We start from the raw sequence: 24,074 nt of genomic DNA on the forward strand, positions 1-24,074 counted from the left end.
AAACACACATATTTTACAATCAGTTTGTACAGTTAACACAATAGTGGTCCTGAGGTGATGTACATTCTCAGTTTATGAAGGTAACAGGATTAAGAGATTAAAGACAGGCATAAGAAATTATAAAAGTATTAATTTTTGGAACTCATAAATGTCCATATTAAAATGAAATCTTCACAATTTATGTTCAGAGATTGAAGTAAAGGCAGGTGTAAGAAATTATAAAAGTATTATTTGGGAACTGATATACGTCCATATTAAAATGAAATCTTCACAATTTATGTTCCTCTGCCGCCACTCCAGCCGGTCCCTCTATTCAGGGTCCCTGACTTCCTGCAACAGAACTCATTTGTATTTTCTCAAACATACCATCCTGGTTCATTCATTTATTGTTTCAGTCATCAACAAGTATTTATTGGGCACCTATGAGGTGCTAAGACTGGTGTTAGAAAAACAATGATTAATAGGGGAAAATGAGAAGCTGACACGGTTCCTTTCTCATAGAATTTTCATTTATTCATTGTTTCAGTTATCAGGTATTTATTGGGCACCTATGAGGTGCTAAGTCAGGTGCTAGAAAAACATTGATGAATGTGGGAAAATGAGAAGCTGACATGGTTCCTTTCTCATAGAATTTTTATTCTACTGAGGAGGATAACTGCGTATGTGCTATGAAGGTGAGGTAGTTGGTGCTTTTTGAGGACTAGAATATAGGAGGATCAACCTAATCAGGAGCTGAGGGAGTCAGGGAAGGCTTCCCTTAGAAGTGATGATTGAGCTGTGATTTGAAAAGTGAGCAAAGAAAATCACTAGACGATGGATATGTGGAGGTGGCCAAGAAAATTCTAAGCTTATGCAGAGGCCATGGGGTGTTTCTGTAGTTGATGTGAGCTGAGTCAGCTTCCCCCCTTTGCCTGGAGAGTCCCCAGTCCCTGCCTCTAGCCTCCTAATCCAGGGGTCCTTGCGTGGAGCTAATGCTGCCACCTAACCGCCCCCCCCTTTCCCAACCATCAACGGCGAGTTTGGAAGTTTGTGGAGCTGTTTTATTTTGCTTTGTTTTGTGACATTGACCAGAGGGCATTACTGCATTTATTGAGAGAGAGCCAGAGATGCTCAACATTCTGCAATGTGCAGGGATAGCTCTAAACAAAAAAGAATTGTCCCATCCAACATGCCAATAGGGGCCCTGTTGAGAATCTACTTGGATGTTCTTAACACCTTGGCTTAAGGGTTTCTATAGGACATTCTTAAAACCTTGGCTTGGTCAGGTATGGTGGCTTCCACTGGTAATCCCAGCACTTTGGGAGGCTGAAGTGGCCGGATCACAAGGTCAGGAGTTCGAGACCAGCCTAACCAACATAGTGAAACCCCGTTGCTACTAAAAATACGAAAATTAGCCAGGCATGTTGGCGGGTGCCTGTAATCCCAGCTACTCAGGAGGCTGAGGCAGGAGAAACGCTTGAACCCAGGAGGCAGAGGTTGCAGTGAGCCGAAATTGCGCCACCACACTCCAGCCTGGGTGACAGAGCAAGACTCTGTCTCAAGACTCCATCTCAAAAACAAACAAACAAACAAACAAAAACACATTAGCTTAAGGGTTTCTATAAGAAACACTGTTGCCTCATCAGTCTAATTTAGATGTCCTTCCTCCTGTATATATACCAACACCAGGCTACACTGTATTTGTTTTACCTCCAAATTGCTATACTCTGATTCCTCTTCTATTTTGCCATCTGTTTTGGCTTCAAAATTGTTAGCTCTTTAAAGGTGGGGACCGTAGTTTTTTTTGCCATTGAACCCTGAAATGTAGCACAGAGACAAGTATATAACGTAACTGTTTATTGAATAAATAACTAATGGAAACCCCAATTTCTTTTCTTTTGAGACAGAGTCTTGCTCTATCACCCAGGCTGGAGTGCAGTAGTGCGATCTCAGTTCCTGCAACCTCCGCCTCCCGGGTTCAAGCAATTCTCAACCTTCAGCCTTCCGAGTAGCTGGGATTATAGGCGCCTGCCACCATGCCCGGCCCTTTTTTGTGTTTTTAGTAGAGACAGGTTTCGCCATGTTGGCCAGGCATGTTATTGGTAAACAATATGATGTTAGTCCTGCTTTTTGAGTGCCTCCTATGGACCAGATGTATACATTTTCTAGTTGAATCCTCACAATAATTCTGCACAGTAGGTGGTATCCCTGTCTAACAGAAGAGGAAACAGACTCGGAGAAGTTGAATGACGTGTCCAAGGTGGTGTGGCTAGAAAGTAGCAGAGACAGAATTTGAACTCAGGTCTCTCTGGCTTATGAACCTATGCTCTTTCCAGTCTAGTAGACCATCTGCCTTGTCCAATTGTTTTCTTGAACTTAGATTTAGGGCCCTAGATTTACCGCTATAAAATTTCAAATCTTGTTAAAATAGGCCTACCATTCCAGATGGTCGGAGTCTTTTTTTATCCTGAATTTTAGTCACTTGTATTGCCTGTTTCTTCTTGTGTCATGACGTGTATAAAATTGATAAGCAAATCTATATCATTATCCAAGCTATTGGTAAAATATGGCAATAAGAATATTTAATATATTTATTTATTTGCCTATTCCCCCTGCTTTTAGCCCTAGCACAGGGATCAGTGCACATGAAATACTTAGTAAATGTTGATAAATATTCATTCATGTGAATAAATAAAATAAATTGGACAGGCCCAGAGACTAAGCCAAAGACCTGCTGCTATTAGCTCCTTTCTAATTAACATTAATTAATTCAGTAACCAAGATCCTTTGAATAAGATTATTTTACTAGTTCTTAATCCCTCTAATTACATCAGGATTCAATTCCCGTATCTTCATCTTGTCTACCGGGATTTCTAGAGCAGCCTTGTGAGAGACATTTCTGAGACCTGTATGTCCTGTGTCTATGATTCTTCCCTGATCAAGGTAGGAATGCAGTTACTCTGTCATGACTTTTTCTTAGAGAAACCATATTGGCCTCTTGTGATGACTTAGGGCTGCCTCATACAGTTATACAAGCTGTACACTGCACAAGAGGCCACATCAAAGGGCGTTCCATTTATATTGTAGGTATTGTGGGTACATTTTTGTAATGACAGTGGCAGAGAAGGCTACTATGTCTTGAGCTAACCTAATCAGTATATTACAACATTTCTCTAAAGGAAGTAAAATCTTGAAACAGGGGTGTAATTTTCTGATTGTACAAAGGTGCTAAGTGGACTACAGTGGCCCATATGGACCTTTCCTGGGAGCAAAACTTCCATCCACTGGTCTTTAGAACCCATCTTTATTCTTATCTTTGAAAAATCAGGCTGGCACGGTGGCTCACACCTGTAATCCCAGTACTTTGGGAGGCTGAGGCAAGTGGATCGCCTGAGGTCAGGAATTCGAAACCAGCCTGGCCAATATAGTGAAAGCCTATCTCTACTAAAAATATAAAAAATTAGCTGGATGTAGTGACGGGCACCTGTAATCCCAGCTACTTGGGAGGCTGAGGCAGGAGAATCGTTTGAATGTGGGAGGTGGAGGTTGCAGTGAGCCAAGATCATGCCATTGCACTCCAACCTGGGCAACAAGAGTGAAATTCCGTCTCGGAAAAAAAAAAAAGAAAAGAAAAAAAGAAAAATCAAACATTTTGAAAATCTGAAATCAGGCCTTTGCTTGAGCCAGTTTTTCAGTACCTCTCTCATTTCTTAGGATTCTTTAAAGATCACCAGAAATGAAAACCACAGAGATGTTATTTTTTAGAAGCAAGCCTTCATAACTCAGCCAGCTTTTAGGAAACCATCATAGATTTTAGTTGTTGGTTGGCATAGGGCTCCACAGTGATTCAGACGAATCCAGGTGACTGTCTCTCAGATGAACAGAGGAATGGGCAACACTGTTGATCAATGGAGGTAACAAAAGGACTCAGAAGGAGGCACACTGCCCTCCATCCTTCTGGCAGTATTACTTCCTCTCTCCTCTTCCCCACATTTTCTCAGCTGTCATTATCCCTCCCATGTAGGCTTCTTAAACCCCATAATGCTGGTATCCAGTGCATCCATTCTCAAAAACTCAGGCTGACGGACACCAGATTGCATGTGAAGGTGAAGGTATTATAGCAGAAGGAAACCCAAATAAAAGAAAAACAGCTCCTAGAAGTAACCAATGAGAAGGACAGATAGAGTTTGAAGACTGTGGATGTGACTGCTTGTTCCCTGGTTGACCCACTGAAGAAGAAATCCCGTTGATTGAGAGGTGGCTCGAAGGTGAGGAGGACAACTCACCCATCATAGCAATTTTCCTAACTGCCAGTGTGATCAGCTGTTACCACAGAAATCACCTGAAAGCACAGTCACAGACCCATTTGGCTGACTTGATGACTTGATGTCTTGTGGAGATGTTAGTTTGGCTCAGGGACATCTTGACTCTAATGCAACTTTTAAAAGGAAGTGAGGTTTCCGTACCCAGCTGGTTTCCCTGTAGGAGTCCTGAGTTCTCATCTTCCGGTAGAGCCTACTCTTTCTTCTAAGTTTAGAACTTTTTTCCTTCTTTTGGAAGAGAAGGCTTTAAACCTCCCTATTTAACAGCCTTGCAGATTGTTTCCGAAACTCATGAGGTTGCAGAAGCATCATTTGTCTATAAAATGTACATTGGCTCCATATGCCAAAGCAGCCCCCTCCCCACTCCTGGTGATTTCCACCTCCTTTTTACACATCAGCAGCTAAGAACATATGCTGTTTGTCAGCGGGACTTGGTCATGTGGTTTGGTGCTTATTTTAATGACTGCCAGAGCTTGCAGCCCCGCAGCTGGGAAAATGAGAATAGAAGCCTGCTCTATGTGTTCCATTTTGGCCCAGAGAAGGCACTTCAGGGCCAAATTGCAGTTATTCTGGCACTTCTGCTAAGTGAATGGCCCCACATGGGCTCAGAGAAATCGGACACTGAGTGCTCGCTGCCCTTTAGAACTTGTTCTTTTGGACTTCTTGATGACCTGTAGTGGGAGACTGACCATTTCCTTTTAATTAAGCCTCTGTTGTGATTGCAGCGCTCTTTTGAGGGAGGTAGGCTTCAAATGAGGTGTGTTTTAGGCGGAGGAAATTTTCATAGTGAGCATGGGGAAGAGGGACCACATTAGTCAGGCATTGTTGGCTAATATGGGGCAGTGACAAGAAAAACTACCAGCAGCTACCATTTATTGACTGCTTGCTGTATGCCAGGCACTGTAACAAGCACGTCACAAACATTTAGCCCTCCCAGCAAGTTCTGGAGTAGGTATACCTGTCCTTATCTTACGCCTGAGTAAATCCATGTGCAGGGGGGTGAAGGAACCCGCCCTAACCTGCCCTAGGCTTCTCAGCCAATGGGAGGTGGAGGTGGAATCCACACTCGGGTTTATCTGACTAAAGACCGGATTCCTGACTGCATTACGTTACCTCTGCTTTTAGCATCCTTTCCCTGAACCATTAAAAACTCCCCTGCTCATGGTGGACACGGTGGCTCACTCCTGTAATCCTAGCACTTTGGGAGGCCAAAACAGGTGGATCACCTGGGGTCAGGAGTTCGAGACCAGCCTGGCCAACATAACGAAACCCTACTAAAATTACAAAAATTAACTGGGCGTGGTGGCGCATGACAGAGGTTGCAGTGAGCCGAGATCACGCCATTGCACTCCAGCCTGGACAACAGAGCGAGACTCCGTCTCAAAAACAAACAAACAGAAAAAAACTCCCCTGCTCTCCTAAAGCAAACAGACAAAAAACTAAAACACACGCTGAAAAATTAGAGTGTGATACTTTTTAACATTATCAGACTGGTTTATGGAAACTAGAGGCCTATGTGTCTAGTTTCCCCTAAAGACGGGTTCTTTTTGTTTTTGTTTTGTTTGTTTGTTTTAGACGGAGCCTCGCTCTGTCGCCCAGACTGGAGTACAGTGGTGCAATCACTGCTCACTGCAAGCTCCGCCTCCCAGGTTCACACCATTCTCCTGCCTCAACCTCCCAAGTAATGGGGACTACAGGCGCCCGCCACCACGTCTGGCTAATTTTTTGTATTTTTAGTGGAGATGGGTTTCACTGTGTTAGCCAGGATGGTCTTGATCTCCTGACCTCGTGATCCGCCCGCCTCGGCCTCCCAAAGTGCTGGGATTACAGGCTTGAGCCACCGCACCTGGCTTTGTTTTTTTTGCTTTTTTCTCTCCCTCTGTTGTTTATTTTCTACAATAACTTCTTCACTTTAAAGTGAATTACTTCTTCATTTAAAAAATCCTGTATTTCTTCATTAAAAAAATATCCTACATGTCTTCATTTTAAAAAATTCTACACTGGCTTGATATTTGCTGTGTCCAATCCTAGAGGGAGAGTGGTTGGGCAGTCTCACTCCAGGAAGCACTTCTGCTTCAATTAATTCCATAAGCAGCCAGGCCAAAATACTTCCATCCTTAGCTTCTTTAATCACAAAATGCCAGAAAACTTTATGGAAATGATTTCCCATTTAGGCTCCTTATTTAGAGTAATGAATTGCTTTTTGCCAAAGCTAAATTTAAGTAGGTCATCTGTTAACTGTTGGATGAATAAATGAAGGTTCTCTTCGTAGGACTGGTATAGTTTAAAGTTAGGAGTTTTATTCGACTTTTTAATTTTATTTTATTTTTCGAGACAGGGTCTTGCTCTGTTGCCCAGGCTGGAAAACAGTGGTGCAGTCATGGCTCACTGCAGCCTGGATTACCTGGGCTCAGGTGATCCTCCCGTCTCAGCCTTCTGAGTAGTTGGGACCACAGGCGTGCACCACTACTCCATAATAATTTTTTAAAATTATTTGTAGAGATGGGGTCTCACTATGTTGCCCAGACTGGTCTTGAACCCCTGGGCTCAAGTGATCATCCTGCTTTGGCCTCCCAAAGTGCTAGGATTACAAGCGTGAGCCACTGTGCCTGGCCCTTTTTTTTTTTTTTTTAAATTCCTTCCTGAGACAGGTTCTCACTCTGTCACTCAGGCTGGACTGCAGTGGCACAATCACGGCTCACTGCAGACTCAGTCTCCTGGGTTCAGGTGATCCTCCCACCTCAGCCTCCCAAGTAGCTGGGACTACAGGTGCCTGGCAAATTTTTTTATTTTTTGTGGAGATGGGGGCCCACCATGTTGCCCAGGCTGGTCTTGAACTCCTGGGCTCAAGCAATCCTCCTGCTTCAGCCTCCCAAAGTGCAGGGATTACAGGTGTGAGCCGCTGTACCTGGACCTATTTTACTTCTTTATTCATGGATAACATACATAAAGTGCACTGACTGCGAATGTTTAGCCTGTGGCTTTTTACGTAGGTATATGCCTTGTAACCACCACCCAGCTCAAGATATAGAATATTTCCATCTCCGCAGGAGCCTTCCTCATGGCCTTCTCCGTCAGTAGCCCCACCTCACCCTGTAATCACCATTCTAAATTCTGTCAGGTTGATTGGTTTTGCCTGTTGAACAAAGTATAAAGCTGTGTGTGTCTGGGTGATAAAATTGTTCTTACTATTTTATTTTGTAACAGTTTCAAACTTACAGAAATACTGTAAGAATAAGACAGAGACCTTCCACTTATCCATCTCCCAGAGACTCCCATTCGGTTTTAGTCCCAATAATGCCCTTTTATAGTGGAGCATCATCCCAGGATCACACGTGGCCCCCAGCTGTCACGTCTTTGTGGTCTCTTTCAATCTGGGACAGCTCCTTGTCTTCCTTTGACTTTTAAGACCTTGTCACTTTTGAAGACTATAATCCTGGTCATTTTGTAGAATGTTTTTCAGCTTGGGTTTGTCTGATGTTTCCTCCCATGAAATCCAGGTTGTGTATTTTCATCCGAACACTACAGATGCTGTGTTCTTTCCATGGCATTCTATCAGATAGCACACAGTGTCTGTTTGTCACGTTGCTGCTGGTGTTAACTTTAATCTGTTCATTAAAATGCTATCTTAATGACCAGATACTGTCACTATTAGCTAGCAGAACACTTTCAGAAGGAAACATTTATTCTTGACCACTTTCATATGCAGTTGAGTAAGGTTTTATTTGCACTGATTTGTGCATGCATGTTTCCTGCCTGCTAAAGTCTTAGTCCTGAAAAAACAATAGTAGGTTTAGAGACCTAAGTTATATGGCATATCGTCATATGTTCTTTATTCCTTACTCCATATTCTGTGGTCATTAGCTTATGGGGTTTGTTCTCATAGTAATAGAAGTCTGGGTTATTTCTTTATTTTGTTTCTTTTGGGGAGGACATCTATAGAAAGTTCCTTGTGTGTTTTTTTTTTTTTTCTTTTCTGAGACAGGGTCTGGCTCTATCACCTAGGCTGGAGTGCAGTGGTGCCATCTTGGCTTACTGCAGCCTTAATCTCCCGGGCTTAAGCGATCCTCTGCCTGAGTCTCCCAAGTAGCTGGGAACACAGGCACATGCCACCACCATTACCAGCTAACTTTTTAATTTTTTTTCATGGAGAAGGAATGTTGCCCATGTTGCCCAGGCTGTTCTCAAACTCCTGAGCTCAAGCTTTCCTCCCGCCTCAGACCCCCAAAGTGCTGGGATTGCAGGTGTAAGCCACCACACCCAACCTTTTATTATTATTATATTTTATTTGTAAATTAATTTTTTCTAGAGATGGTGTCCTGCTATGTTGCCCAGGCTGGTCATGAACTCCTGTCCCCAAGCAGTCCTCCTGCCTCAGCCTCCCAAAGTGCTGGAATGCAGGTGTGAGCCACTGTGCCTGACTGATAAAAGGTTTCTAAAATTCATCCTAGTAATGTTTGAGAGCTACTCTGCAAGGGACTAGGGACATTGAAAGGAATATGACCCAGGATCATATTTGTAGAATTTACAATCAAGTTTGGTGGAGGCAAACAGGTAAGCAAAGAGTTGAAAAACAATACCAATTGTCTAGGTGGCTTAGAGCCAGGAGTGATTAAGTATAGCTGCCAGGGGAGGAGTATGAGGGGAGTGAAGACAGGCGAGGCACCTCTGAGAAGGCTTTCCTGAGCAGGTCACCTCTGAGCTGGCTTTTCAAAATGCCAGGCAGTCACAGAAGCAAGGCGACGGAGAACAGGGAACGCTTTTCAGACATAGGGGTTGTCGGTTCTAGGTAGGCCATGGGGGCCTGAGAGCCGCTGTTAAGGAGCATCAAGTCACAGGTGAGGAGTGACAGGGCTGCGGGGTAGGACTAGGAAAGTCGGAAGGCAGCAACAGGGGTCTGGGAGAAAGCATAAGGAAACCATCAGAGGTGTAGTCATATGCCTGCTTAGGATGTAGAATGCTGCTGATGCAGTCTTTCCGGAACGTTATGAGCCTCAATAAATATCAAATGAGCTTCGTCTTGGCTTAATGATGCTGAGAGATGTGTGAATGTTTTGAGTAGACTATATTTACCAGTTCATAAAGAAGTATTTGCAGCGTTACAAGGTGCCTATTGCAGACCAGCAGATGTGGCCTTAGAATCGGGCCTTTGCCCTCAGCAGCCCTCACTGATCTTTACTGCCCTTTAAAAAGATTATGCCAAAAATGTCAGTCTCCCTCAAAACAAAATACGTTATTGGCACCTTCAAAGAATCAAAGGATAACAGGTTTGGAAGATCATTTAGTCCAGAGGTCAGCAAACTACAGCCTGTGGGTCAAATCCTGCCTGAGGCCTTTTTTTGTGCAGTCCAGGAACTAAGAATGTTGTTTGCATTTTTTTAAGGGTTGTAAAAAAATAAAATACACAACAGACTGTTTGAGGCCTGCAGTGCCTTAAAATATTTACTCTCTGGCCCTCTTCAGGAAAAGCTTGCTAAACCCTGGTCTTGTTTGACTGCCTGATACAGTAATGCTTTGTGCAGTATTACACGGCAAATAATCATCCAGTATATGCTTGAACACTTCTACTAATGGAGAGCTCATTGTCTCTCTGATCTATTTCATGTTTGGACAATTCAAGCTATTAGTAATTTTTAAACTCTGCTGAAATTTATCTTACTATATAACATCCATCCATTGGCCCTTTGTGGGAAAAGAGAGCTAATATTTCACTTCAACCTTTACTGAGCTCTTAATATGATCTAGGCACTGTGCTCAGTCCTGAAGAAAGGTGAGTAAGACATGGTTCTTGTTTCAGGGATCTTCCAGCTATGATTTCTTGGAACCAAAGCAGTCGAACTGCTAGTCTTTTTTCTCTCTCTTTGTCTTCTTCTTGCCATTGGGTTAGGACTTTTTTCTTTAATTATTTTAGTTATTTCTATATTGTTATTTTATATACATAATACAAACTTTAAGAGGCAAAAAAGGTCATGCAGTGAAAATAAGTCTCCCTACACTCCTCTCTCCTGACCTTCTAGCAGCCTTCTTGGGAGGCAAATACCACTGAACGTTTCCTGTGGGGATTTGATCTTAAAAAACAAAAGATTAGGTCCATTTGGACAGAAACTTTTGATAAGTACTCATTCAGTGACATTTTCTGAGCTCCTACTCATGCTGAGTGTGACTCAGTTTTATTTTCATTAAAGTCTGAAATTTGCACCAAGTTTGGGTGGCAGACACAGCCCCAGGGGGGTTGTATTGGTTAACCACACACCCTGCTATTTCAGTTTAATCTTGACTGAACTTCTTGGCCACTGCAGGCTTTTTTACGCTGCTAGAGTTCTTGTTCATTACGGTGTTGAATCCCTATCAAAACCTTTCCTGTTTAATTGGCAGTGACACAATCCCATCTTGTGTAACTCCTGGATTTCACATCCTGAAATAGTTTGAAATAAAATTGAAACACACTTACATTGATGCCTATGTTAATTTCTTCCTTGACTGTGTCTGAATATAATGTTGAAGTGTGATAGAAACAATCCTTTGTCTTTCTAAGCTAAGCAGAGGCTGAAGTTTCACTTGCACTGTCCAGGGTTATACAGGCAAGCCTTACTTTTTCAGGAAGTAAGTAATGTTTGGATTTAGATTAGTGACACATGAATAACTACCTAGGACTCACTTCCCCCCAAATTCCCCTCCGACCATTACTTCTTAAATCTTCCCTTCCAGCTTAAGGACTATAGTGATGTGACATAGATGTGTATGTTCCTAAGTGATACCTTTACCATAGATTGTCCTATTTAGGTATTTCCAGAAGATTCCTCATCATGCTGCTGTGCAACTTAAGACTTTTCTGTTTTCAGCCTGTCATGGAACAGTTTCAGCAGCTGAATATCAACTGTATCCTCTTGTGAAGTAGGTCCTTGGGTTCTGTTCACAATTTCCCTAAGGCCAAATAAGTCAGAAATATTTAAATGATGTGCCTCTTATGCAAATTACTTTTGTGCAATCATGGTTCACTGCAGCCTCAACCTCCTGGTGGGCTCAAGCTATCTTCCTACCTCAGCTTCCCGAGTTGTTGGGACTACAGGTGTGCCCTGCAATGCCCGGCAAATTTTAAAAATTTTTTGTAGAAATGGAGTCTCACCATGTTGTCCAGGCTGGTCTCAAACTCCTGGGCTCAAGTGATCCTCCTGCGTCAGCCTCCCAAAGAGTTACGATTACAAGCATGGACCACTGCACTGGACCTTTTTTTTTCTCTCTGTAAAAGTAGTTTGTTTCTGTTTACAAAGTACAGTGAAGGAACAAGGGCAATACCTGGAACCCCTTTGGTTGCACATCTTCCCAGTCTCTGCTTCTATAAATAGTGTTTGTACAACAGCAAACTCATATCCTCCCCGTGTGTTTTCTCACATCCTAGCAGCTACAGTCTATAGTATATGACCAGGTGGGAAATAGATGCCTCATTCACAGGGTAGGGCTCCCCTCCAATTAGTGTTCAGCTCACTTTTGCTAATATTGAAACAGAAGTAACTAGTTGTTCTTATAAACTCTCTCATGAACAAGTAGGTCATGGCAAATTATGTCTGCACAACTCCTAGAATTGTTCCAGATAACTACAGAAAGGCAGTGACTAAGGCCCTTTCCTCTTTCTCATCTTTCTAAGTCCCGGGCTGCCTTCCGTACCTGGACTGCCACCTGGGTCCCCCACATCCCAGTGTGGTGATGGAGGAGGGGCAGGCCAGGCCAAGCGTGAGGAATAAGAAGTCTTTATTGGGCTCAGACCAGGAGCCCATAGTCTTGAGGACCTCTGTATTTGTCAGTTTTCTTCACATTCTCTTTTGCCTGTTTCTGCAGGCTCGTGGGCTGTTTTTACTCCTGGTAGTGGATCTTGGCCTTCTCCTTCCTCTTCTCCAGGTAGCTGTCACTGACTACCAACCTCGTGACCAGCACTGACCAGCCAACCTCATAAACCAGCCACCCCTAGATAGGCAGACTTTATTTTAGGCTTCAGATGTACAACCTTGAAGGCACCAGGAACCACCGTCTGCAATTTATATACAACTGTCTGTTATCTTTTTTTTTTTTTTTGAGATGGAGTTTCACTGTTGTTGCCCAGGCTAGAGTGCAATGACACAATCTCAGCTCACTGCAACCTCTACCTCCTGGGTTCAAGCAGTTCTCCTGCCTCAGCCTCCCGAGTGGCTGGGACTACAGGCATGTGCCACCACGCCCAGCTAATTTTGTATTTTTAGTAGAGATGGAGTTTCACCATTTTGGTCAGGCTGGTCTTGAACTCCTGACCTCAGGTGATCCACCTGCCTTGGCCTCCCAAAGTGCTGGGATTATGGGCATGAGCCACCACACCTGGCCTACTGGTTCTATTTCTTTGTACTCCCTAACTGTGGACATTCTCTAGGACTTTGTGGGGCTTTTCTTTCTCTGAGTAACTTCTAAGAGCTGATCATTGTCACCTGTGTTAGCTGTTCTCTCAGTATCCATGTCCAGTTTCCTTAGCTTATCTTTGCCCTGCTGTTGTCCACAGCTGAAAATGTCTTTCATTGTTACTCTTCTGAAACTTGCTTTGCCTCTCAAGGGTCTTGTCTTTCACTCAAGCTGCCATTCTCCTAGCCATTCATGGCTTGACACCCCAAGGACTTTATTCTCTCTTTCCATTTCTTGAGTCCACTAAGATATCAAGTTAGGTCACCTTTTCTTTTAAATCAGCCCCAACAAGGGTCCCCTCCTTTTCAGTCTTACTCCTCTGCTCTAATCCAGGTCTTCATACATTTTTGGGCTCTTAGCTGATTTCCCTGCCTGCCTCCTTCAAAGCCCTTTACCCACTGCAGAATCATATTCATTATGCCGGACTGCCACTGGCTTCCCACTCCGGAATTTGTTAGCCTTGCATTTGAGGCTTCTCCATAGGTGTTCACCCATGTCACCTGCTCAGCTCTGTGTGTGCTGCTCTTGCACAGCACAGACCCTCCACATGAGGACAGCTGGTTTCACGTGTCCCCATTTCTGCCATGAGTATTCCTCTGCTCTTCTTGTTCCTTCTGCCCTCCACCCATCCCCCCCCAACCTTACCCGTCCTTTTCAACATCACTCGGTGCCCATCTTATTCACGGTGTCTTTCCCAAGGTTCTGCCCCACATTCATCCCATTCTTCTTGATTTGAACACCTTTTATGTAGGAGCACTAGCTTTGTATTTCATTATACAGTTTCTATCAATCCAAAGCTCCTTATCTCTAATTCTAAATCCAACAAGTTTGGAAAACTGAAAGCTTTCTAATAGTCTTGGCACAAAACTCAAGCAAAACCTCCCTGAGTAGATATGAGCTGTCTTTTAAAAATGTATCCCATTTGGCCAGGCACAGTGGCTCATGCCTGTAATCCCAGCACTTTGGGAAACTGGGGTGGAAGGATCATGAGTGCAAGAGCTCAAGACCAGCCTGGGCAACATGACAAGACCTGGTCTCTACTGAAAATACAGAAAAATTAGCCAGTCATGGTGGCCCATGCCTGTAGTCTCAGCCACTCGGGAGGCTGAGGTGGGAGGATTGCTTGAGCTTGGGAGGCTGAGGTTGCAGTGAGCTTAGATTGTGCCACTGTACTGCAGCCTGGGCAGCAGAGCGTAACCCTGTCTCAAAAAAAAAAAAAAAGAAAGTATCCCATTTATAGTGACTGTTCATATGTTCTGCTGCAGAAATACTTGTATATCTGGTTGTGGGGTAATTGGACAGAATGGAAAGTGAACGGACCTCATCAATTTGGTTTTTGGAGCTGCCAGATTTCTTTAGTATTGTCCTTCTCAAACTGGGGTATGTTACACCTGAGAGTGTGGAGGGATTATAGAAAGTTACAGCATGATTGCCAGGAAGGTCAAATTTATTAGATGATATGAGGGGGGAAATGAAATAATAAAATATGTATCATGGCACAAAATACAAAATTTCCATGCATTGAAAAGATAAAATATGAGATTTCAAAGAAATTTAGGCACTGTGGGAGGTGGGGAGCAATGTATCCTCATTGTCTGCCTCAGCTAGAGGAGTTAAAGCACTGCTCTCATACAGACAGAATTCTGACAGTTTGGGTTGTTGTATTTCTGAGTGGCCAGATGTAAGATTTTGTACTTGCAGAGTTCTCCAGGACCACACAAGATGGCAAAAACTTCTGAGACAGTGTCTGTGTCGAAGAAGGAGTTACGGTAGTGCATCATCAGTCAGACTGACTCAAGGAAGAAAGAAGCATAAACATTAAGGCCACAAAGGATTACTTAGAAAAATCACTGTGTCATCGGTGAAACCCCGTCTCTACCAAAAATACAAAAATTAGCTGGGCCTGGTGGCATGCGCCTGTAGTCCTAGCTGCTTGGGAGACTGAGGCAGGAGAATTGTTTGAACCCGCGAGGCGGAGGTTGTAGTGAGCCGAGATTGCGCCACTGTACTCCAGCCTGGGTTAAAGAGTGAGACTCCATCTCAATTAAAAAAAAAAAAGAAAGAAAAATCACTGTCGTGAGGAGAATCGGCTTGACAACACAGGCCAATTAGGATGGTTTTCAAAGTTGTGTCTTAAGTGAAATAATCCAGTCACAAAAACACAAGTACTGTATGATTCCATTTACATGAAGTAGTCAGACCCGTATAAACAGAAAGTAGAATGGCGGGTGCAAGGTCCTGGGAGAAAGGAAATGGGGAGTTATTGTTTAAAGAGTATAGAGTTCCAGTTTTGCAAGAGGAAAAAGTTCTGGAGATCTGTTTTACAACATTGTGATTATGCTTAATACCACCCAACTGTACACTTCAAAATAATCAAGATGGTAAAGTATATGTTATGTGTTTCTTACCACAATCCAAAAAGAAATTGTGTCTTAAGGTAGCCTGTAAACATCTCATTACTTTTTGTTTGTTTGAATTAAGCTTTATTACAAGTGTTCTTTCTCATCAGGTTTTGCATGGATATGTTATTTTGCTGTGTTCTGTTTTGTTTTTTAGTAGGCAGGAAATAATGGCAGCAGCTACGGGGGATCCTGGACTCTCTAAACTGCAGTTTGCCCCCTTTAGCAGTGCCTTGGATGTTGGGTTCTGGCATGAGTTGACCCAGAAAAAGCTGAACGAGTATCGGCTGGATGAAGCTCCTAAGGACATTAAGGGTTATTACTACAATGGTAGGTGATTGTAAATTTCATTTTCCATCATCTTCTGTTATCCTCTCTGTTCTCTAGTATAGTGTCAGCTTTCCTTTAGAAAGAGACAGCCTTGTCTTTTGTAATCAGTGCTCTTCACTAGTTTCTATTTTACTTCCTGACTTTTTGATCTCAGTTCATTTTCATTTATTTTCTCTTGTTGTGGGGAAAAAGAAGAGAGTAGTGAAACTCAAATTATTAATCCAAATAATACCCATTACTTAGCATTGCTGGGGGAAGAGATTGGAAATATTTTTTTCCATTGAATCTTTTTTATATTCTTGGCAAATGTCTCATATTCACAAGAGCTCTGTCACATTCTGCCATTATCTATCCATACATATATTATCTATGTAGCATAGATAATCAGAAATTGGATGGGGCGCCTTGGGCTCAACAAAGAGAAGAAAACTATTCATAAGCATTTTTGTTATGAATGCTGCTATTTCTGACTTGTCATTGAAAATGTGATAATGCTTCTGTCCAGGTGACTCTGCTGGGCTGCCAGCTCGCTTAACATTGGAGTTCAGTGCTTTTGACATGTGAGTATTTATTTGTTCAAAATCTGAAGTAAAGAACACTACTTTTGGCAAGGAATGAGCATGCTTACCTCCCTCATATGTGGACCACAGGAGGACTAGGGAAGCTCCCGGTGAGCGGAGTCAGCCCCCTTGTGATTCTTTTATACCTCCCATAGAGATGAATGCTAGATGCTTAGGTCTGTCTGGTTCATTTTTCATCACGTATATCAGAGCCAATTAGGTGCCAGGTGCCTTCTAGATTGATTGAGACATAGATAATATCCCTCTTGATTTTGATTGTAGTTAATATTTTGTGATCTTTTCTTGATACCTCTCTCGATTCACTCCTTTAGTTGCTTGTCCATGGGCATTGATCAATGAATGTTTATTAGGCTACTTCTGTATACAAGCCACTGTGCAAGGCATTATAGTGCTATGTAAAGGCATATGATAGATATATCCTTGAAGAATTTTTTTCATCTGCTTGGGAGCTATGGGGAGTTGCTGGAGAGAAGAGACACTTTTTTTTTTTTTTTTTTTGAGACAGGGTCTCACTCTGTCACCCAGGCTGGAATTCAGTGGCACAATCTCAGCCCACTGCAACCTCCGCCTTCTGAGTTCAAGCTATTCTCGTGCCTCAGCCTCCCAAGCAGCTGGGATTACAAGCACGCGCCATCACACCTGGCTAATTTTTTTTTTTTTTTTGGTAGAGACAGTGTTTCACCATATTTGCCAGGCTGATCTCGAACTCCTGACTTCAAGTGATCCGCCTGCCTTGGCCTCTCAAAGTGCTGGGATTACAGGATCGAGCCACCACACCCAGCCAAGAGACACATTTATTGAGCACTTAATTAGACAGTTTCATAAACATCTGTTCTTTCAGACTTGCCAGCTGTGATTTTTCTCTTTTTCAGATGAGGAAACCGTGGGATGAATGGTAAAAATTGCTTGCCCAGGGTCACACCTAGCCAAATGTAGAAAGCAGGGGTGAGAGAAAAAAATGTATTTACAAATGTATTTCTGAAACCCAGTATGAGTAGCTACAGGGATTTTGCTATCTTCTACAGAAATAGAGAAACCAGGATGGGGATAGAAATTTAGGAGGAGACAAGTTTGGTTTAGAATATGTTGAGTTTGAGATGACAGTATCTACTAGAAATGTCCAGAAGGAACTGGAGTCGGGGAGAGAGGATCAGACTAGATTTGGGAGACATCCAGGTAGAGGAGAAAGAGAATAAAGATAGTCTCCAACTTATGGTGGTTTAATGACTTTTTGACTTTATGACGGTGAGAAAGTGATACACATTCAGTGGAAATTATACTTTGTGGACCCATACAGCCATTCTGTTTTTTCACTTTCAGTACAGTATTCAATAAATTACCTGAGATATTCAACACTTTATTATGAAACAGTCTTTGTGTTAAGATGATTTTGCCCAACTGTAGGCTAATGTAAGTGTTCTGGACACGTTTAAGAGAGGCTAGACTAAGCTATGTCTGGCAGGTTAGGCGTATTAAATAGAGTTTTTATTTATGATTTTTTTTTCAATTTATGGTGAGTTTATCAGGACATGGTAAGTCAAGGAGCATCTGTATAGTATAAGAACAAAAGGCGCAAACAGTGAATGGCTCTGATTAGGGAGGCGAAAGACGATACAGATCTAGCGAAGGACACAGGGGTTGTCAGAGGAAAACCAGAAAAGTGTTACAGAAACCAAAGAAGGAAATGCTTTCTGGAGGGAGAGAGAAACTAACAGTATCAGAAGCACAGGGGTCAGTGTGAGGGCCGTCGTGTGTGTTGATTAAGTCATTGTGGGCCTTAAGAATTCAGTTTGAGAAAGAGGGTGGAGCTGAAACCATGATGAGGGCCTTTAAGATTATTGAGAATTGAAAAAGGCTACAGTGTTTTTTCTGCTTTATTGTACCTCAGCAATATCAAGATGGGGAATTTTAGGAAGGTGAAGAAGTCTTTATAAGGTCTTTCTGACTTTTGAAAGTGGCAATAGTCAAATATTAGGATATTTAAAATAAAGTGTCCCTAGATTTTTTTTTAACCTCGGAAAATCAATACTTTTTTTTCCCTTTATCTCAATTCAGTTGCAAAATTTGAAAGTATGACGTACATCCACAATGATGTTAGTATTTGTATCTTTAAAAATGTATGTGTTGGTGTTTCTTGTTCCCTTTGGAGCTTTCTTGCTCCGTTGTAAATTCCTTGTGGTTGCCTGTCAAAAGAAATAAAATCCTAATAATCTCTCTCTTGTTTCGGCAAGCTAACTTATTTTGGAGCCATTAAGATACAACGAGGAAAATACTGGAAATGTGCAAGCATTAAGTTGTCTGAAGATGGTATGGGGGAGCATCAGTAGTCTGTTTTGTGTAATCTGGAGAGCCTCATATTTATCTCAGACTAACCTCACTCCTATCCTTATCCTTCTACTGGACTGCAGTTTTGTTTGTTTTATAAGGTTTTAATGATTTTATTCTTTAGAACAATTAATTAGAAAAACACAGTTCACAGAAGTTAAGTTTGAACTTATTACAAAATGTGAGCATCTTAAACTTCATTAATCTAAAAATTTTGGTTGAAGGAGATAAGAAAATATGTGATCCTGCAAGCTATAACTTTCACACAAATAGCTCATTTTCACTCATCATATTTTTTCTTTAACCACTGAATACCCTCAGTGTGCGAGGCACTGTGATAGACAGTGGGAGGTGAGTGAAAATAAGATATAGTCCCCATTGTGTGAAAATAGCCCTGGATTTGAAGTTTGAAGATTTGGAGTCTATGGCTAATTAACTGTGCTACTTCAATAAGCCCTTTTAGTTTTCTCGGCTTTTGTTTCCTCATCTTTAAAATGGATTCTTGCTTTCTAATGTTCTCTCCAGTTTTAAAAGTCTGTCACTTTCTGAGTCCCTATTAGGATGGCTGGGAAGTTTAATGAAAATGCTTGGGACTTCTCAGAAGGGGGATTTCTTTATTCCAAATTATTTCCTTTATTATTACCCCATCTTTGTTTTGATTGCTGTGTATCTGCATGGGTTGGTAGAGAAAGTCTTTATGAATTTTTTTTATCAAAGAAGGAATATCTACAATGTGCAGATGTGTAGGTGTTAGGAATACAAAGACTTATGAAATGTGTTCTCCAGAGCTCCTCTACTATATGAGAGAGAGAAGTAGAAGGCAAATATTTGCATTGTAGTGTGCTCAGTGCTGTAATAAGCATGGAGAGGTAATCATTATTTCAGGAAAACTTATTGATTGCTTCCTCTGTGTCTTGATAATAAAATGTGCTAGGTGCTGGGCATACAGACAGGAATGACATACAGTTGAATAGCTGACAATCCCAGTACTCACTTGTAGATGTCAAGAGTATCTCAGCTTTGCGTAGCACTGGATAAGTCCCTTCTACTCTGTGCCCCTGGGAGTCTTATGGATCTCTGCAGGCAGCAGCACAAGGATCCTGTTCTCTGAATTGTATTAGATAAATTGTCAGTCAAGTAGTATTTTATCAGGCACCAACTGTCTTAAACTGGAGGATGCTGTCTTGAGTTAGGGTATCCTGCTAAATCAGACACAAAAATGTAAGGGTCCAAACACAAAGGAAGTTCATTTCTTGCTCGTAGAATAGCCCAGGGCTGCTGGTCCAGTCTTCTTCCATGTTGTGGCTCCATTATCCCTGAGGACTTTGCATTTGTGTGCTGATTAAGACAATTGTTACTTTCAGGTAACAACAGATTAATGAGGAAAGACAGCCAAGGTGCGAAAAGGTGGAAGAGACATACCTGGTCTCTTAAAGGCCCTGGCGGGAAGGGAGATGCATCACTGCACTCAGATTCTACTGAGGACAACTCGTGGCCTTACCTGTCTAGCAAAGAAGACTGGGAAGCATGGAACCCAACTAAAACGTTATGTGTGCTTTCTATTTCTGTTGACAAGGAGGAAAATAGATTTTGATTGACAATCTCTATACCAATGTGAAGCTGATAAAGAATTTTCCACCGCGTGCGGTGGCTCACGCCTGTAATCCCAGCACTTTGGGAGGCCGAGGTGGGCGGATCACAAGGTCAGGAGATCGAGACCATCCTGGTTAACACGGTGAAACCCCGTCACTACTGAAAATACAAAAAAAATTAGCCGGGCATGGTGGCAGGCACCTGCAGTCCCGGCTACATGGGAGGCTGAGGCAGGAGAAAGGCATGAACCCAGGATGCGGAGCTTTCAGTGAGCTGAGATCGTGCCACTGCACTCCAGCCTAGGTGACAGAGTGAGACTCTGTCTCAATAAAAAAAAAAAAAGTTAAATAAAAAAAGAAAAAAAACCTTTTTCTTTCCTAAACCTCAAGTTGGACCTAATTAGAGAAATAGAAGGCATAATTCTTGCCCTCAAAGAACTGAAAATGTAGTGAAGGAAGTAGGAGTCTTACGCACACTCATATGTGTGGGGCAGAGACTGTGTCTTTCTTATTCTCTGCTGTGTCACCAGCACCCAACACAGATCTGGGGTGTACTGTTTGCTCAATAACTGTCTAATTGAATTACAATCGGTCTAAGCACATGGCTGTCAAAATGATATGTGGTGTGGTTGATAGAAAGACACCAATGGACTGTGTTCGAGGATGTTACAGACAGAAACTCTGCGATCGCTAGGGAAGTCAGGAGACGACAAAGAAGCATGACCCCAAACTGACTGTGGCTTTCTGGGTTCCAGACATTCCCTGTGGGCATGTGAAGCTGTGTGTGAAGTAGATTCCTCCAGGTATAAAGAGCACAGGTGCTCTTCCAGAGGATTTATTCCGTTCTGACCACCTGCCTGCCTGTTGGCCAAGTGTAAATAACTGGTGCAACACAGCCCCGGCACTTTCCTGAGTCACCACTGCGAGACTGAATGAAGTGAAGGCCAAGTGTCTAGCTGTAATGTCCCCAAAGCAGGTCCAGTCTTACGGCCTTTGTGAGATCCATTTTTACTAGGTTAGTATATGCATTATTGCAAGTTCACTGTTGGCCTTAGTATGTGGAGAAAATTTCTAATTCGGATTCTTTTTAGCAGCTATGTTGAGATATAATTCATATACCATAAAATTCACCCCTTTAAACTGTACAATTCAGTGGTTTTTAGTAGATTCATAGAGTTGTGCAACCATCACGACTAATTCCAGAACATTTGCATCTCCCAGAAAAGATACCCTTAGCAGTTACTCCCCATCCCCACTCCTGCATAGTCACCAGCCCTAGCCAACCATAACTTTACTTCCTGTCTCTGAGGATTTGCCTATTCTGCATATTTCATGTAAATAGAACCATAAGAAACTAAACTAGTAAGTGTCAGAACCAAGATTTGAACTAAATTCTCTTATCTCCAAGTTTCAGGCTCCTTCTCTCTCACTATCACTTTTTAAATTCATTTTCCTGCCACCTCTCATGGTAGAACTTTAGTCATGAAAGATGCCTCTCTGAAGCTCCCGATTGTCCTGGCTAATTAACTTGCATAAGTGCTGATGCTCCTAGGAGCCTAGCCGTCTTGCAGTTGCTTGAGCTCTTGGTATGTAGTTTTCTCCTTTCACAGAGTGAGGCTTTGGTATGGCTCTTACACACCTGGGAAGTTTGGGAAGAAGGGCACCTTCCTCCTCTGTGCTTTTGTCCAAATTAGATCATAGCATGCTTCCTTCTGTTTCCACATCTTTTTTCAGCAGTAATTTCATAAAGCCAAGTCTGAATGTAGAAGGCCTAGTTTACCAACTGCTCTGCTTTCTTTGCCTTTCCTCTGGGCTTAATCTTTTCCCTTTGTGATTTCTCTCTCTTCAAGACCAGCTTGGATGTCCTCATCTCACCTGGATGAAAAATATTCTTTTATTGGAGGAGCATGGTGACAAACAACTTGTGATTTGCTGACTCATAGCTTCCAAGAGAAGGCTGTGGCCATTGACAGCTAACTTTCCCTGAGGACTTGGTGTTTGAGCCTGATAGATGGCATTTGACAGAGTCATTGAGCCTGATAGATGGCATTTGACAGAGCCATGTCATTAATTGCACCCTTTCATACCTGTTCTAGGTTTAGATTTCTACTTCAGCCCCATAAACCCAATTTTACATGGACTCTAAATGAAAAGACACAGGTTCTTTTGAACTATGCAGCTATCGTCAGTGCAATCAGTAAAAAGGCATTCTGTCTGCATTAACTGTGACAACAACAGTAGGCTACTAATGAAATGAATATTTTCATTTAACATTTGTAAACTCTGAAATGCAAGTTAATCATTTCAGAGAAGAGACCAGATTTGTCCACATCTGAATTCATATTCAGAATCAACTCCTCTTCTCTTCTCCTGACTTTGCTTACTCTGAGGACTGTGAGGCCTTTGGGCGCAATGTAGAGTGTGTGATCCTGGTGGCATGACAGATTGACAGGTAGCCCAGGTGTGAGACGTTTTGTCTGTGAGACTCAGACAACCATCAGGGACTTACCCAGCAGCAGTTTTGTGCAGAGCCCCGTTTGGGGCAGGCTAGGTTTTGGGACAGTTAGAAGAACACGTACTTTCTATCCTCGGGGAGCTTACTGTCCTCCAACTGGGTGGGTATGACTGTAGTTCTTGAAAATGCTCGAAAATATTATGCTGAGTTTTGTGTGCCAACTCTTAGCAGAGAAAGTGGAGATAGCTTTCCAGAAGATGAGAGATTGGAGCAGGACCTTGAAGCCTGGGAGGGTCTGAGAGGTGGTGTAGGCACAGCACAGTACCTTGGGCTCAGCTAGTTCTGGTTTTAGATTCAAGCTCTGCCTATTATTATGTGACCTTAGGCAAGTTGTTTAAACCTTTAAATGGGGAAAAGAGCTGTTATGAGAATTCAAACTGTGCACAGTTCCTGGCTCAACAAACAATATTTCCCTCAGGTTAAAGATGGAAAGGAGAAAAAAAAGGAAATGAACTTCTCTTTGGGGGACAGTGGAAGAACAGCATCCTGATAGGTTAGAGTACAGGGAATATATAGATTTTCCCTATATAGTTGTCTGTTTTTTAGTTCTTGAGTGATGATATTCATCTTTTCCAAGAAAACATACAGTTAATCTTCTGTTTGCCCTACAGAACAATACCCTTTTTCTCCCACTACAGTGGTGGTTGACTTGTCTCTCCCTGGCTCTCTGAGTCCCAGCTGTGCCTGGCTAACCGTGTTTCTCTTGTATCTAGGAGTGCTCCCACCCCAGCCCGTTGCTGCCCAGCTGTTGGAACACTGTATAACACCAACACACTCGAGTCTTTCAAGACTGCAGATAAGAAGCTCCTTTTGGAACAAGCAGCAAATGAGGTTAGCTGGGAAAACGTGATGTATGTGTCATATTTCCTGTGGTCCTGGCAGGTGCAGTGTTTGTGATCAGGCACGTGGGTCTGCTGCAGAAACTGGCATATGATAGGAACTTAAAGACACTTGTGGGCTTTGGCATATTTCCCAAGAGAGAATACTCCAGCTGTCTCCTTCTGTATTGGCCCGAAGGTCAGGGAGAGGACATCCAGGCTCTCACCTGGGATAGGCTGGAAATAACATGGCAGGGCAGAGGTTAAGTAATCAGTTTGCTGCTCATCTCCAGCCAGCATTTTGAAGCAGCCAGACCTTGGAGAGTTGTGTTCCTGTGGCTGAATGCCTCTGGGCACTCTGTTTATTGTGCCTTGGGGAGGCTTGGCAATCCTGTGCACCATGCGGTAGAGGAGATTATCACGTAGTCTCTCCAGTGTCTTTGCTTATCTGATCTACTGCGTCTGATTTTCAAGGCCTCTGTGGCCTGGCCCTGTTTTTCTCTTGTCCTTTCTAACCTCTCACTCTTGCCCTTGCATTCTCTGAGTCTATCATATTAAATCACATGTAATTCCCTCCACCTACTTTCTGTTCTGTCCTGTCTTCTTGGGAACACAATATCCTCTCTGCCTGGAATGTCTTTCCTTTGCTTCTTTACATTGGAGTTAGTGAGAGGAATTAAAATGGGAGGCGGGGGCAGTTTATCCCAGTCCTGTCTAACCGCTTTAATCAAGTAGTCTTTATACCAGTCTTTTTTTTTTTTTTGAGACGGAGTCTCGCTCTGTCACCCA

The 24,074-nt window shown here is 42.6% G+C and overlaps 1 protein-coding gene across 1 annotated transcript in view; it reads left to right on the plus strand.

Moving 5' to 3' along the window:
- Positions 1–24,074, plus strand: part of ATG7 (autophagy related 7) — a 288,133-nt gene that overhangs the window by 5,906 nt on the left and 258,153 nt on the right. The window contains exons 2-4 of the mRNA XM_017858252.1: positions 15,285–15,454; positions 15,960–16,014; positions 23,181–23,298. Coding sequence (XP_017713741.1) covers positions 15,295–15,454; positions 15,960–16,014; positions 23,181–23,298 — 333 coding nt within the window. The 5' untranslated portion in view covers positions 15,285–15,294. The remainder of the gene's footprint in view (positions 1–15,284; positions 15,455–15,959; positions 16,015–23,180; positions 23,299–24,074) is intronic.

Source organism: Rhinopithecus bieti, unplaced genomic scaffold, assembly GCF_001698545.2.
Source record: "Rhinopithecus bieti isolate Rb0 unplaced genomic scaffold, ASM169854v2 scaffold_48368, whole genome shotgun sequence".
NCBI classification, from domain to species: domain Eukaryota; kingdom Metazoa; phylum Chordata; class Mammalia; order Primates; family Cercopithecidae; genus Rhinopithecus; species Rhinopithecus bieti.